Source organism: Podarcis bocagei (genome assembly GCF_964188305.1).
Source record: "Podarcis bocagei genome assembly, chromosome: 4".
In the NCBI taxonomy this organism is placed as follows: domain Eukaryota; kingdom Metazoa; phylum Chordata; class Lepidosauria; order Squamata; family Lacertidae; genus Podarcis; species Podarcis bocagei.
In genome coordinates, this window is record NC_138128.1 from 68,784,087 (window position 1) to 68,801,376 (window position 17,290).

Genomic DNA, 17,290 nt, shown 5'->3' on the forward strand with positions numbered 1-17,290 from the left:
CCCTGCTGCCGTTATAATCCAAATTAGGAAGTCCCATACCTTTTATAAAAATAAACTTGCATTGGAGTGATGGCAAGCAGAATGTTGATGGATTTGAGTTAATGCCATTTTGAATTAAGTTTGCCTCCTTGAATGCCCGAGCATAATTTGCACGACCCTTGTAGAAAGTTGTAATGTTGACCTCCCCAAAGGCCTTTGCTTGTCTTTTCAAAATTCAGGAGAATTATTGGTTTGCTTTTGCAACTTATTTCTGACCCTTTATTTAAGCTCATAGTGTTTCATTCAGGCTGGAGGACTGTCTCTTGTTCTGAGTGTTACACTGTGAAATTTGGAAGCAAACTGGAATGGATTGACAGGAGGGCAACAAAGATGGTCAGCTGCATGGAAAACGAGTCTGATAAGGAAAAGCTGAAGGAACTGAGTGTGGTTTTCCCAGAGAGGACTAAGGGAGACCATGATGGCATTCTTAAAAATACTTGAAGGGCTGTCTCATAAAAGAGGCTTTGTTTCTGCTACTAGAGGGCGCAGAGTAGATCTAATGGACTTAAGGTTCAGGAGGGTAGCTTTCAGTTGACCATTAAGTTCTCCTATCCGTAAACTCAGTTCAACAATGGACCAGTTGCCTAAACGGATGGCGAAGTCTGCCTCACTAGAGGGCTTTAAGCTGCATCTGGACAGCCATGTCTTGGGAGATGTTCTAAACCAGCTTTTCTCAGCCTGGTGCTCTCAGATGGTGTTGGGACCAACTCCCATCAACCCCAGCCAGTGTGACTAATGGCCGAGGACGATGGCAGTTGTAGTCCAAAGAACGTGGAGGGCACCAAGTTGGGTGAGGCTGCTCTAAACTGGACTTTCCAGCTCCAGCAAGAAGTTGACAAGATTCCTCCAACTCTAATCTTACCTATATTTATGGCCCAACACAGCAGTTTTGCCTAGGTGCATATTAATTACATGCAAATGCTATTTAAATCCTGCTTTCAGAGTGCAGGATCTAATATCAGTTCCTCTGGATGGAGACCAAAAGCATAATGTATGTCCTTGTGCCAGTAAATGTTGTTCTTATCAGCACTGCCTTGTGATTTCTGGAATCTCAGTGAACTTGAGTGTTCTAGGGCTTGCCAGGCAGCTGCCACACCCTGCTGCCTGTGCACAAGCGATGCCAGCAGGAAGGAATTTGGGGTCTTGTGTGTTGTTGAGAAATCAGGTCACCTTGAGTGGCACTCCTCTTTTAACACACTCTGTACTAGAGTTTCCTGTATACTCTGTCCTAAAGGGTTGGAGTCAGTATCACTGTTCCGAATATTCCTTGTTTCATTCTAACACTGCTTCTGAGTGTATTGCAAGACGAGGACACCCTAGAAAGGGAGATATGTTTGCATAAACTTGTTTGAGCACAATCTTCAATTTAGCCCACATTTTCTCCTTCATGGTAGTAAGTGCCAGATGGTACTCAGGCCAGATACCTGAGTAAAGTGCACAAACATACCTACTTCTGGTCTTAGACATCCCTTGTAAAGAAATCTGTTGTATTACAGAGCTCTAGAGCTTAAAACACTTAACCTTGTCCAAAAGGTGCTTGTCCTTCAAGTGAGCAGTTAAATCTCCGAAGTGTGTACATGGAAAAATAACTTCCACTCCCCCCCTTCCTAATCTCATTTTTCATTAAAGAGGAGCTCGTTTTTCTCCCTTAAAAGAATTATATAAGCCACTAGAGGTCTTGGACCATTTCATGCTGATTTGCTGTGTGACTTTTACATATGGCAAGGCACAAGAGCAGGGCTCAGGTTAGCACATGTCCCCTCACCGTATGTCAAAAGCCTATTGCCTGGATTGGACTTTTACGTACATCCTTCCATGCATCTATGCCTCACCCACCTGTGGTGGATGACAGAGCATAGGGACTGGACATAGCTGCATGCGTGCTTCAAGCCCAGTTCGTTCTGCACATTCTTGGGCTGCCCAAGCACAACCTGTCATGTGCAAACTGGTTGTTTGAATGTGAGACAAGTGGGGAATAAGTGGAGAAGAGTTGGGTTTGTAGAACATGTAACCCAGTCTCAGTGCAAAGCCCTCCCTACCTGAAGTTCCAGTCTCATTCCATATAGCCATCTTCCCCCTTCAAACCAGGTTAAAACCAGGTTACTTCATTCCAGTGATAGTGTTGCCATAACGAAGCAGCAGGGGAAAATCAGCTGCCAGAGGTTTCTGTCTCGCCTTTGGGTTTTTTCCTCAGCTCTCTGTGCTTCTGCTCAGTACTTCTGAGACATTTCCATGGAATCATCTTACTGACTCCATTAGCTCTCCTTTTGATTTAAAATACTTAACATCATGCTTTTTAGCAAAAGCTTGCCATGTGATTGCTTCCTATTCTGTTCTCGGCCTTCACTCTGCACATCCTGTTTGTTCCTGCCTCCTAGTAACAGCACATAGCTCTTCTGCCTATGTAAATGAAGTTCGCTTTCTTCCAAGTTGGACTCTGACAACATTCTGCCGCTGGCAACTTCACACTGAGCATGATACAGTGCCACACAGAACATTCCATGACATCACAGCATCTTAGCCAATGGCTTTTGGGGTAGCAGACAGTAGGCAGCAGGTTTTGGCCTTTGATAAATAAGAAATGTCGGGAAATAGTTAAACATAGAAATATTTATTGATATTAAAAGCAAATTCTAGTAGTAGAATACGAAATTCAGAAGACATTTTAATCAAGATATGTATATCAGCTAAGGCATACATTCCAGTCTCGTGTCTGTAATAAATATGCTATAAAATATTACAGAATATTCTTCTTTTAACTATTTAAAAGGAGTAGTACCCCATATATATTTGAACTGATGGCAATGGATATAGTAGTATAAGGTTAAAAAGAAAAGAAATATATAAACACTATTTAAAATATCAATTAAATTATAAAATGGCAAGATCGTTTCTATCTTCAAGGTCCCTTCCAGAGGGCTTGGATATAAAAGGCACTCTTGTTAATATACATTAGCTGATTTTCAATCTCTAGTTAATTCATTGCAGTTTGCTGCAGATCCCATGCAGCCTGTTGTACAGCAAAAACAGCTGATTCTCTCTGCCCAGTGGCTGCATTTGTTTCACACAAGTTGTAAGAACACATGGGCTGTATCTGACCAAGTCATCCCATCAGCCCAAGGACTTCTGTTTGCACAACGGAACTTCCCCTTCCTCTTTCTCTTCCTGAAAGCTGCCGCACCTCCAACCACAAATCTGTTCCGGAGTTTTGGAGGAACCACTATAACACATTTGGGGTGCACAGGGGGAGGAGGAGTTCCAGTGCACAAGCAAAAGTCCTTGCGCCAACAGAACAACTTTTGGATGCAGCCCTACTATACTTTTGGGATTTTGTCATGAGGATTCCAAAACTTTAAAAGCTGGAACCGTTTAAAGGCATTCTCAAATACGATTTTGAGACAGTAAAGATGTGTTTGTTGCATGATTGCTACAGGAAATAAGAACATCATTTCACAATCTTTAGAAACCATATTATTTCATTCCTAGATAAGACAGATGGAAAGGCAGATGTTGTTTTTAAGTTTGCAATTTGTATTTGACTTAAACACTTGGCCAAAGTTTGGGCGCGATCCGGTCCATGCCCTGGCCTAGGGCCTCTGTTGGGCCAGCTCAGCTCTCAACATGTTGGGAGGAAGACTAATCAGAAGAAGAGCAGGAAAGGAGGGAGTCCCACATATGCAATCTGCTCACATGGGAGAAGGGTTTGGACCCCCTGTACTGTCATTAACCTGCTCTTAACTTTTACAGAAACTTTACATACAGAAGTACTGCCTGTTTTTGTGCTCTGTCCCTTGTACGACTGAATAACATTCAGATCAGGTGGATTTGGTGAAATTGACTTCAATGGGCTTGTGTTATCTTAAATCCAACTACTAATACTACCACCAGCATTTTGTGAATTCTGCAGATAAGCTGTCCTCTCCAAGACAAATAGATGGGACTCTCTCTGCTTACAGAAGAGCATCTGGTTCCTCTTCTAAATCTATGGATGCTTTTCATGACCAAAGCACATGCTACGGTTCCAGAATCTGTAATTTGAATGTAAAATCTACGTGGGCTACAAAATACATTTCTCTTTGTATTCCATATGAACAATGTTCACATGTGGAAGAAATTAAGGCAGCAATCCTATATGCACCCGAGAGTAAGCGGCATTAAACTTAATGAGACTTCTGAGTTAGCATGCATAGGAATGCACTGTTAAAAAGCATTTTTAGCAGACAAGGGAAATATTTAGTTACTATTCTGAAAGAATAAGGTGGACTAATACCAGTGTGCTAGCTCTTGTGCCTAACTCAGTGTTGGGCTTCAAGTGCCTTTTTTATTTTAACTACAGCAGTTAAGACTGAAGAGAAGGAATATATCATGCTTTCTCCCCCCCCCCCATGCTAAAGTCTCATAATAAATTTCATATGCAGTCACAATTGACTGAAGCACTGGCGCAAACAACCACTGCTTTTGTAAGCGTATTAATATTTGTATAACAAATATTATACACTTGAATGCCTAGATCACATTTTGGAAGAACCTTAGATTAACCAGAAACCTCAATGAGGTTTAGTGCAACTATTACTAAATTGTGAGAATATGACTAGCAGCTGGAATTCCCATATAGCCCCAGGGATGGCTGATCTGTTCTGCATTATGGAACAATCTTTGCCAATACAACATCCAGTCTGCATTCATGAAGGCTAGGGATTCACTTAAAAAGCTTGGATTCAATAAAAGTTCCAGGCTGTTCCAAAGAGCTTCACATATTGAATGCGGCAGACAAACCTCAGCAATGGATTCATGGTATCAACTTCAGACCACAACACCCTAGTTCCCTCATGGCACCTGCAATGTTTACCGTCCAATGTGTAAAAATCTAGGAGTTCAAAAGTAGAACAATGATCAAACCTGCGATGTTGGATTTATCAGCATCATGCTCTAACCAACTGAGCTGTACAGCGAATTTTCTGTCTCAGGTGCCAAAATAACTTGACTGGCTTTGGATACTATGCACTTTGAACTGGAGGGCAGGGCACTGTTTGCTGTTCTGCCTCAGACAACAAAGTGCTCTGAGCTGGCCCTGCAACCCCTGCTAAGTGTTAAATCAACTTCCCAGGACTCTCCAAATTGCTTGCAACAGTTTGAAAATTGATTTGAGATGATGGGAGAAATCTGATGTGGAATTATGAGGGTTTCTGCAGATGAATCAGGATGCTGGTGTTTATTAATAATCACCATAATTTAAAAAACAATGTCGCATCAACCCGCTAAAAGGGATATGAAAGGCCATGCCAAAGTTAGGCAGAAAGTAAACTTCCCACTTAGTGCTGCTCAGGAGGAGGAGGAGCAAAAGTCCAACTTCATCCCCAGCTTGCTCCATGCAATTAATTAAAAGCAACAAAGAAGAACAGATAAATAACTCCAAATTTTTCAGCTGCATAATTCTGCACAGTTCAGACAACCTCTTTTGAAAGGCTGTGGTAAATCAGTATATGGCTTTGGACTCCCATAATCTTTCTCTTTATATATATATATATGTACAATAAAATCTCTTCTATGGCTTTCCTTTGAAATTAAGAGGAAATTTCCTAATAACTTCAGAGACGGGAAAGCTGGGAAGAAAATGCCCACAAACAGCAGAAAATTTCAAATTAGAAGATGTAGAACAGCATATAAATCAACTGAAAGAGCCCATCTTTAAAAACCAAGACGCACTTGGATAAAAGCAAAATTAATTATTTTTTCCCAGTGACATGTAGTACTCAGTTAACACTTTCCAAGCTTTCGGCGCCATGAATCCTTCAGGGGGGTTTTCGCCTTCACGAGCCAGCTTCCTCATGCGTGTGCCAGAAATGAAGTCAAATTCATTGTGCCTAGTAAGCAAAAAAAGTTATCCATGAAGACATTACAAATACAGTTCTGCCTTGGTTTTCGAACAGCTTACGGTAGTTCTCGAACATTTTGGCTCCCGAACGCCACAACCCCAGAAATTAGTGTTCTGGTTTGCGAACTATTTTTGGAAGCCCAACATCCGACAGGGCTTCCACGGCTTCCGGTTGGCTGCAGGAGCTTCCTGCGGCCAATCAGAAGCCGTGCTTTGGTTTCTGAATGTTCTGGAAGTCGAAGAGACTTCTGGAACGGATTCTGTTCGACTTCCAAGGTATGACTGTAGAAAGAATGAAATACCAGCAGCAACACACAGAAGTTGCAACTTTTCGGTTCATCTTAATGAACATACAAACGAGATGAATATGGTTGCAATGGCCTCTCCAAGAATCCTAGAACTGAAACCCAGATTTCAAGGTTGTGCTTCACAATATCACGCAGGAGCAAATCAAGCCCATGAACCAGAACATAATGTTCGCTGTGCTATTTCTCTATGGGCGCTTATCGACTGGGCAGGTCTTTTTGCAAACTCTGATTTTGTAATTTTCCAAAATGAATCTTGGACGGAGCGAGCTGCCATGCAGCTACAGGCAGTTATATTTCAACATACTGGCTAATCCAAGACCCAGAAACAGATTTTTCAAACATTTTCACATGCTGCAAAATGAGCCTCCTCACAGTTTTGAGCAATTTGAATTAACAACATATACTTTTCTTCATCTGTGAGGCTTCAATTGCCTTTCAACATATCTCATGCTATTTCATTTGAAGTCTCATCATAGTTCATGAGGAGGAGAATGTGGGAAAGAACCGTTTCTGATGCAAATGAGCACATAGGCCTAGGTAAGCCATTAGAAAACCACTAAGCCTCTGCTACAGGTGGTCCTTTACTGTGTCACTTACCTGTCCGGATCATAGAAGACCATCGCCTTTTGTACTATGCTGTATGCTGCTACTCGGAAGGGAATTATTTCCACAGAGTTCAGTCCTGGAGCCATGCTGAGCACCTTCCCACCTTGTGTGGGTTCGTACAGATCTTTCTTGGTCTCTGGGTGAGGCATACCGGCCGGATCTCGGCCCACAATGTAGAAATTGGCTCCAGCAATCATCCGAGCCCGACAGTGCCACTGGACCTGAGGACACGCCACAGGATTAGAGTTTGACGGATGGGTGGATGGATTGAGTTTGGCTGAAAAAACTTTGAGGGATCATAGAATGGTAGACTTGAAAGTCCACAACTCCCTGCAATGCAGGAATCTCAGCTAAAGCATCCACGACAGATGGCCATCCAACCTCTGCTTAAAAACTTCCAAGGAGGGTTGGATGAAAACCCATAACAAATTCATGCTCCTCCCTCAACTTTCAGCAGCCATTCCATCACACTATAGGAGAGGAGAAAAGACAGGCTACAGGACTTCTCCCTCGGCTTTGCTGGAAGATCAGCAATTTTACTCCCCTTTCCATTTGTCCCCTGCTCCATATGCTCACCACAAAATCCCTGTAACTAAGAATTAGTGCCTGAACTTGATTTTGCCTGCTCCCTCCCAACCCCTCTTTTGTGTTGCATCTATAGTGAGCCTGGGGACGCAGGTGGCGCTGTGGGTTAAACCACACAGCCTAGGACTTGCTGATCAGAAGGTCGGCGGTTTGAATTCCCACCATGGAGGGAGTTCCCGTTGCTCAGTCCCTGCTCCTGCCAACCTAGCAGTTCAAAAGCACGTCAAAGTGCAAGTAGATAAATAGGTACCGCTCTGGTGGGAAGGTAAACGGCGTTTCCGTGAACTGCTCTGGTAGCCAGAAGCGGCTTAGTCATGCTGGCAACGTGACCCGGAAGCTGTACGCCGGCTCCCTCGGCCAATAAAGCGAGATGAGCGCTGCAACCCCAGAGTCAGTCATGACTGGACCTAATAGTCAGGGGTCCCTTTACCTTTATAGTGAGCTTGAGGGCTGCGACTGTCTTCTCACTGATATTTGTAAGCCCTTTTGAGCTTACAATGGTTTTGCACCAGTTTGCAATGTTTATCTCCAAAGAATCCTGGAAATAATACTTTAGGCGAAAATCCTATACACATTTACTTGAGAATAAGCCCCTCTCAACTAAGTATGCACAGGATTGTTCTGTTAGTGAGGGCATTGATCATGTTCTGTTGGAGATTTGTAGTCCCCATCACTGCAGCTACAATTCCCAGGGAATTCCCAAGACTTAAGAGAAATAATTTAAAAGGAAAAGAATCCCATTGTAGGGAGAAGCAGAGGAGGACAGCAAAACGATGCATACCTCTGTTGGTCCAGCATACAACATTGGAGAAGGGAAAATGGCCACAATGGTGGACTTTGGATCCAGCACGTGCTCCTCCAGCACTGCAGCATGCTGCTTCATGCGCCACTCGAGGGGCACATCATCATCCTTGGTCCATCCCCCGAGAGGGTGCAAGAGCAGCACAGGATGCTTATAGCCCCTCTCAAGGAGGCGCCGTTTGGTATCCTGCATCAGCAGGGCATGTCCGTTGTGCACAGGGTTGCGCAGCTGGAAAGCAAACACCGCATCTGAAATGTAAGAAGTGGGAAATGCAGATGTGGGAGGATCCAGGACATGCAAAACTGCACCACGATGCTAAGCAGTGAAAAGTAGATGATATGGACCTACATTAAACACAGCAGCTTTTAATATTTACAGGCTTAATAATAATATAAAACATACACACACAGATCCCTAAACCAGGGTTGTTATAAAGTAGGGATGGGGAACCTGCACCCTTCCACATTGGATGTTGCTGGACTGTAATTCCTATCATCCCTGACTGCTGGTTCCCCTTTCCTGTTAATAAAGCCAACATCAGCACTGGAATTCTAGCATGAATATCATTCACTCCTGGGAGGCCTTTGACTTTCTATAGTAGGGAACTTTTTTTTCCCCCAAGGCACGATCCAAAGAACATAACTTTTCATTCTCTCCCCCCCCCCCCCAATGAAAGAGAGAATCACATTGTTTTCATTTCTAAACATTTTATGGTCCGCCTCATTTTCAACATCTCTTGACTTGCACAACAACAAAAATCCTAATAAAAGAACAATAAAGCCGTCACAGAGACACTTGCAAATCTGCACATCAGGAACAACCATCCTAATAAGAAAATTCAGCATCCTAAATCAGAACCTCTCTTAAACATTGCTCTCCAACAGAGCTGCTCAACGCCAGCTATGCGCTCAGGAAAACTCCTGTTTTACTGTCTTTCTCAGGCTTCAAAAATGCTGCTGTCCCATCATTTGGAAGGACAGGACAGCCACCACTGTGTTAGTCTCAGTGGACCAAAGAGCAGGGTCAAACCGTTTGCTTCGGCAGAACTCCTGGAGGGTGGGAATAGATGAAGGCAGGAATTGGTACCTGGATGGTGCAAATCTTTTTAACATGTTACTTTAGTGGGAGACGCCACTTGGGCTCAGCAGCAGGCAACATATTGTATTGGATCAGTGTGGTTTATATATGTTCCTCAACACTTGCAGGACATCTGGTTCCAGAGTGTTGGAACCACCAGGGAGAAGGCCCTGCTCCCTGCCACATGGTACAAGCAATGTTGCAAATGCAAACACTTACCAGCATTCATTTCTGTGAACTTCTGTCTCAGCTCCAAGGGAGTCAAGCGGTATTGGTCCAGCCCATCATTCCACTTAATTCTCTCTAATACAAGGAGGTCTCCACCAGCCAACCAGTCTCCACTTTCCATCACCATCTATCAAAGACGCCACAGTTAATTAAGGCAAAATGATACTTCTAATGTAACTGTGGGATTACAGCTGTTATCCATGGTAAAATGAAGGAGGGAGTTTATCGAAGAGGTTTTGTGGTGCTGACTGCTTAAAAAGCAGAAATGTAGCAGGAGTGGCAGGCAAACTGTGGCTTCCAGGCAGTTCAAGAAAGTTCAAGATAATTTGAAGCAGAGAATGACAACTTTCGCATCTCCTGTCCCAGCTGCATGTTTAGAAAAACATTGCTTGAAAATTTTGATTTCATGGCCATATTGCTATATACTTAGATCTCAGAACTTTGCCTATTTACAGTAGAGATTATCTACTGTTGCTAGCTTCTAATTCATAAACTTTATTTTGCAATCAGTTCAGAAAGATTTTCCAGGAACTAGGTTGGAAGGAGGGACATATGGAGCCCTGAGCATGCCAGGGAGGGCAGATTCTGTTCTCACTGGTGCATTCTAATCTGTCCCCACCCCCATGCGCTGCCATCCTTTCAATTTTTCAATTTTCAAGCAGTGCTTAGGTGAGAGGTGCAAAGGCTCAGGCTTAGCTGGAAGGCACAAGCCTTCAGCAACCCCAGCAGCCATTCAAAAGGCCAGGGGGTGGGAGGTGGACTGGTGCAAAATAGCCATTGAGACTTCTGCATACTTCCTTCTTACGAAACTTGCTATCTTTAGCTCCTAATACAAAGATGTATTTATTTCAAACCTTGCCAACCTTCATTTTAAAAAAAGAAAAGCTCAAGGCATTTAAAAACCCAGTATTAATAGCTACAGTAAACAACAACAACCATGTGTTGTATTCAATGTAGCATTAAGCATATTGTTCTGTCAGCACAGGCATTTCTCCCTGTGAAATGGAATGATCTCACCCTCTCCTAAACCCCCTAAATCTGTTCTGGGGGTTCCACTAATCCTCCAGAGCACAACTGGAAATGATGTAAGTGGCACGTGGGGGGACAACCCATGCACTAGTGCAAATCCTTGCACTAGCACCATAATTTAGTTGAAAAGCGCCCAGTGTAATTACAAATGCGACTGTATCGCCTTTCTCACCTGTCCCGAAATAGAAATGTTGTGAGCAGTTTCAAAACATAGCAAGTGGCTACTGAAACCCCAAAGTTTTCCCTGATAAGTGAGTGAGCTTTTACATTGCCGTTGGAGGAGGGTATGCAACCGCACCTCTTGAAAGAGTCCTGGGGCCACTCCCGAGGAGGCCCTAGTTCTTGCTGCAGCAGAATTTATGTTTTCTATTGAAGTGATGCAGAGCTATCAACCTAAATAGGTAGAAAGGTTGCTCATATTCATCACCACAGAAATAGAGGAACTTATTCTGTGATCACTTGCCTTTACATGCGGGTGCTTTGCACATGTGGTCCCCCAAACACGTGCGCAACGTTCTTCTTTCCTGTGCTCAAAAAATTCTGGATTTTGCAGTATGGCCACCCTCCGCCCATTGTACTCCAGTGTAAATGCATTGCATCCTTCCAGGCGTTTCTTGTCTTCCGCAGTTATTGGTAGTACAATTGGAATGGTCAGGTTAATAACCCCATCTGTTGAAAGAAATTATATATATATAGAGAGAGAGAGAGTGAGTTAATTGAAATAAAATATAAAAATTCATCAGGGATGGCTCCACAGATGTTGCTGGGCTCCAGCTCCAGCTAGCATGGCCAATAGCCACTGATGATCAGAGCTGTGGCTCAACAAGATGGGGCAGGGCACACAGATATGTGAAAAGGATGGTTAAGTTGCTCATCTGGAAGCACTGAAACGAGAAGGTCCTTGTCACCAATTGTAGGCATTGGCGATTCACTTATTCTATCTATCTATCTATCTATCTATCTATCTATCTATCTATCATCTATCTATCTATCTATCTATCTATCTATCTATCTATCTATATATCATGCTTTAATGTTAAAACAAAACACCCAGGGAAGAAAAGAAAAGAAAAGAAAAGAAAAGAAAAGAAAAGAAAAGAAAAGAAAAGAAAAGGGTGGGACCCCCAGGATAAAAACAGCAGCAATTAAAAACAGATCCAGAAATTGATATGTAAAAGAGAGAAAAAAACTTGTCCCCATCCAATTTCTCCATGCCGAGACACCTCCCAATCAACTGCCCCAGTTCACAGTCTAACAACCATATTTTGAACTAATTGTAGCTTCCAAACAGTCTTCAAAGACAACTGCAGTAGTCTAATCTGTAGGTTAGCAGAGAATGGATCACTTTGCTAAGGTTGTCTCTGTCCAGGAGCTGTCACAGTTGACACACCCAATGGTGAAGGGCGCTCTGAGTCATAGCACAGAGATTAGAGGTGAAATGTATTTGTTTTATAAATGAACCTTTTAGTGTTTCTGCTCCAAGGGCAATTTGCACTGAAGCACTAAAATCAATAACCCTTCAAAATGCAATAAAAAACCATTTGCAATAATTAAAGCATCAGAGCAATGAAAAACATTTTACATTAAATCTGTGATTAAAACCAGGTTAAATAACACCAAAGAACGGGAAGTCACAAGAGAGTACACTGCATGGCATAATCTCATACTTTGGACTTAACTTGAACTGACTTGAAAGGTTGGGCACCAAATGAGCTACTAAATAAAAAGTTTATTCACCTTGTAAAAAACAAACACCCTTGCATACCACTACAGTTTGTTGGTACAACATCAACCTCAACAAAGATGTTAGAGGATGCAATATCTACCTCCTAATTGGACTTTCAAGTTGTTGTTTTTATTTAGAATGTTACAGATCCATGCACACTGTTCCTTGTATGTTGCCACAAGGCATGAGCATTCAGGTGCAAGTAGATTTGTTCATCCACTTCAATAGGAGGAGCTCTGTGTCAACATCCCTTTATGCACACAGTACTGTGCCCTCTTACAGGAGCAAATGGGGGAAAACACACAGGAACACTTAGGAGTGGCTGTGCAACTCCTGGATCAAGGACAAAGTGAATCCCTTAGTTCAGAACCAGAGTTCAGAACGATATGATGTCTTGTAATGATTACTGGTTTGTTTGCTGATTGCTTCAAAGACTCATATAATCGCTAGCATTTTATATGAGTGATCTTCGGACCTTTGCTCTTCACCAGTAGCTAGTCTCTTCTTTTTTAAACTAAGGTTTGTTTTCTTTGATTTTGCAGCAAAATTTATCTATAAATTTGTAGGATTGCCATATTTTGAAGAGCGAAAAAAGAGGAGACATTTGCCAACTTCTACTTTTAATTATGGATCTCTAGGATGACTCTACCCATGAAAAAGAGGAAGTGGCCTGGAAAAAGAGGACATATGATCGCTACACTGATCAAATGACATATATAGCCATAAACTCTGTACAAATTGCTCCTTCAAGTAGGTGACTCAGTGGAGCTACAGCACAGCCATAGCAAGACTGACAGTTCAGTTCAGTTCAGTGTGCTCTCAAATCAGCAGAGTGGCCTGCTCAATTTCTTCTGCCATAGCTGTATTTTGTCTGCAGAATTAAGCTGCCAAGTGTTTTTAGAAGGTCTGCCTCAGACTCAGTCCAGGCCTATATTTGGTCTCGTCAACTGAAAGGCCTGACTAGGAAAAAGAGGAGTTTAGTGAGCAAAACCAAAAGGGATTAATAAATTATTAGGGAGTTCTCTGGATTACGGTAGTTCACTGACTGGATCTCCTCTGCCTGTCATACCCAGCTGAAGTTAGATATTTGTCTTTCATGCAGTGGGGGAAGGAAAATGGTGAGTGTAGCACTCCTCCAAGATATGTATCCATACATATATACATACATGTGAACTATGTTTTCATTAATGAAAAATTGGGCCATTTCGTGCTGAGAGTGTGTACTCCATGGATTTGAAGGGCAAGGTCAAATTCTTTGTAGGGTCATCAATTTGCAAGAACCCTTCTGCAATCCTCACCCGTATATTTGCTACCAAAACCCATCGTGCCAGCACCAAAAGGCTGGTAAGTGCAAACACTGGACTCAAAATGAAAAGCAGGACCCAACAATTTGTGGAAACAAAATACTTCTAGCTATACATCCATTACAACATAACATCATTATAACATCAAAATATATAATAGAATATCAAAACACCAGCTGTGTTTGAATAGACTGAAGAAGGAACACAGGGTGTGACACAGGCCTTAAGGCACAAAACAGGAGTACTTTGAGAGTATTTACAAGGATGCAAAGAAGCATTATCTTCTCAAAGATGAAGGTGCAGCAAAGAGAAAAAAGCCCCAGAGAAAAACGTCTTTTAATACGGTAATATGGAAACTCAGTGCATTCTTTCCTTACATGATTGTGTTCATATTGCCCTCAACACAGTTATGTGCTTAATAAACAAATATACCTAACATGTCTCATCCCTCACACCAATTTTTCCAAATGCACATTATATTTCCAAATGCACATTATTTTTCCAAATGCACATTTTCAAAATGCATATCCACCCCCCACACACTAAAAAACCCTGTTACTCATGCTCTTGCTCATTCAAGTATGTGCAATACTGAGTAAGACCTAAGACCTACTCAGAGTTATGTAAATTCATTTATTTCAATAGGTCTACTCAGACTGTGATTAATGTTGGCTATCACATGCTGAGTTTACGCCACTTCTTAGCATCAAAATATCACTTTGCCTTTCTGTTTTGTTGTGCATCCAGTGTTCCTATATTTACAATCAGTTTTGTTTTGCTGTTGTTCAAACACAACATTTACTTTGTAAAAACTATACCCTCTAGTAAACTTACCCAATTTTTTTTAGCTGGTGGTTGTTTTTAACGCTCGCAAACATATTAAAACTTTTTTTGAAGGTTTCAGTTTATAAAAAATATAATCAATGACAAATTTGAAATGAAGTATCATGGCAGTTTTAACCATTGAATGCATGTGATTTTCATTACAATTTCAAAGTAAAATTTTAATGGATTTGGTGATTATTTGCACTACTCTAACTATCCTTGAGATTATCCATCTGATCATCCTGGTTATGGGTTGGATCCAAAGACGCACTAGCAAAAAGCAAGTACAGTGATTAGTACTGTTCTTTGAAGACTTTATTTAAATCCTTTACATTTGGGCGAAGCAAGCCTTAATGGCTGGGGTACAAGCTGAAGGTCTAATGCAATAAAGTATCTTGGACTACATTGCAGTATCCAAATAAATTGTGCAACTACATTGGACACATGCCATTCATCCCTGGAAAGTATGACATCATGGCTGGAGAGCAAACATGTCTCCATTGAAAAGTGCTTGCAATAGCCACTTAACAAACATTAGGAAAGCCAGGCTTGCTTGGCTCTTGGTGCTTGGGGATTTTAAATAGCTGTGTTTGCAAGTGGCTGCTGTAAGTGCTTTTCTGCATTCCAGCTGCGAGGGCTTGCTTTGCACATATGTCAGGGATGTAAAGTAAAACCAGTTAATGTATGGAATCCAGAGCAATAATAGCAAATGGTATTGCGGAAACAGAAGAACTGTTCTTGTGCAACGCTCTTCCACAGCCCTTCCATGATCAAAAGAGGTTTTCTGCTCACGGAGGGGGAACCTTTGAATCCAAGCCACCGTGCAGATTCTGCTGACCTTATTTTAAATTTTATACTTACAATGTCTATAGGTCACCCATATTTAATCCATGCATAATCAGGAACTTTTAATATATTCATAGTGCAATTCAACCAGATGCATTTTTATTTAAGTTTTATCGAAAGCTCTTTGGAAATATATAGATTTTAGAGATAAAACTGCGGATTCCGCCAATGGTCTTATCATCAAATATTCAGCGTATGGGACTGGAGAGCTGCATGTGGGTCAGTGGTTGACAAGCTGCATATGGCTAATATTCACTGAGGAATCGCCTTAAACAAAAGAACTGAGTGCAAGCCTGATCTATGGAAATTAATAAGAGCTTTGCCAATCAGGGATCAAAGCCAATTAAGACATATCCTTTCCCAGCCAATAAAAATGCTTGAGGAACCTGGTACTGGTAACTGGTTGGATCACGAATATACTCGTAACGGATTGCAGCCCTCTACATCAAAATTTCATTTCTATAACATACATTTTCTAACTTTTTAAATGAAAATCTCATAACTGTAATTATTTTCATACCATAGTGGGGGAAGAAAACAACTGAATACGTACCAAGCTCGGATATATCAACTCTACCCCTTCCTGGCAAAATATAAGCACAGTTATCAACCATATTTTAACTGGCCCACCCCCCCACCCCCAGGCAAATAACTTCAATTTGATGTTCTAGCCCTCAACATCCTCTTGCTTCATTCAGACCAATGCAGGAAGAGAGGAAAAGGTTCTCAAGGCTGCAGCTAACGCAGGTGCAGTTGTGCATCCTGTGCTGTATTATGATGCAAGGCTGGAACCCACTGACTGAATCTGTCCTTTTATGCAGGTGAGAATGTAGGTTTTTATTTGGGGCCGCTAGTTGCACATGATAAGGGCTCTGAGGTTTTCCTATTTTATGTTAATAACAACAACTCCATATAGTAGGCAAGATTAAAAGATCACATGTGTTATCTCACGAAGGTTCTTTGCAAATAAATATTATGGCAAGCAGTGGAATAGGACTGAAGTGAAGAGGGCTCCATTCCACTTTCCTAAGATTTCCAGGTTGTGTATGCTTTCAAAAAAACAAAACAAAACCCTGCGAATCCTATTTTCAGGGAGCAATGGTGGGACATGAGAAATGTGTGCATACCCCATGGGAATTAAAGCATCTCTTAAACTACTTTCAGCTCTAGGTTTCAGTGGAATTTAGTTACAACTAACTTTTGTTGCATTATGCCCAGTAAGTGAGATTCATGCATGTTTGAATCCAAGGTTTCCTAGACCAATACTCTATCCATTACACCACAAATAGCATTTTAAAGCCCAGTGACTTGGGAAATAAAGAGGAAAGCTTGTATGACTGAAATGCTCCCCCAAAACAAAGCCTTAGGCTTTGTGCGTTTTCTGTGGCCCTTGGGAGTGAGGCTAGGTCTAGTTCAACTGGACATGCCCAGAATCTGGCATAGATGCACCTGTGTGTGATCAGCAGGTTTTTTCCACATCTCCCAATACAGCAGTAATGTGAACTGTTTCATTCAAAAGCTATGCTCCAGTCACCTCAACAGGTAAGTGTTCTGAACTGATTTCTTCTGCTGAATAACCCGCAATGTGCATATAGGCAGGCAAAAGCTCTAACGACAAAGTGTAGGAACCGGCAAATCATACCATCAAGCAAGGTGCCAAAATGGATAACTTGCAAGTATTCTTTCTCCCGCATAAACCCTTTCAATGGGCTGGCCCAACCTTCACTTAGGACTTGAACCCACTGCAGATCCAACTGAAAAAAAAGAGAACACCATATGGCAGATTTACAAGACAAGTAAAGACTGCCTGTTTTCACACTTTTAGGTATTGCAAATTACTTTCTGATTAAATACAATGGAGTGTCCCCAATTCTTGTGTGGCCCCCCCAAAAAAATATTTTCTTAGATAAAAGTGACTACATTTCCAGTACTAAAATACAGGCCCAATTACTAAAAAGTGTAAGTTATTTATGACCAAAACAAAAGGCATAAAACATCATAACCACATTTTTTTACTAGCAGGTGTCAGTCATTATGATG

At 41.7% G+C, this 17,290-nt stretch overlaps 1 protein-coding gene across 2 annotated transcripts in view; it reads right to left on the reverse strand.

Moving 5' to 3' along the window:
* Nucleotides 1-2,631: 2,631 nt before the first annotated feature.
* Nucleotides 2,632-17,290, reverse strand: part of PAPSS2 (3'-phosphoadenosine 5'-phosphosulfate synthase 2) — a 47,344-nt gene continuing 32,685 nt past the window's right edge. The window contains exons 7-13 of one of the 2 annotated variants that reach the window (XM_081189632.1): nt 16,893-17,004; nt 15,804-15,833; nt 11,013-11,218; nt 9,512-9,647; nt 8,195-8,463; nt 6,820-7,049; nt 2,632-5,903 (exon numbers count right to left, since the gene is read on the reverse strand). In XM_081189632.1, coding sequence (XP_081045758.1) covers nt 5,762-5,903; nt 6,820-7,049; nt 8,195-8,463; nt 9,512-9,647; nt 11,013-11,218; nt 15,804-15,833; nt 16,893-17,004 — 1,125 coding nt within the window. In that variant the 3' untranslated portion in view covers nt 2,632-5,761. The remainder of the gene's footprint in view (nt 5,904-6,819; nt 7,050-8,194; nt 8,464-9,511; nt 9,648-11,012; nt 11,219-15,803; nt 15,834-16,892; nt 17,005-17,290) is intronic. The other variant, XM_081189633.1, reaches the window with a different exon arrangement.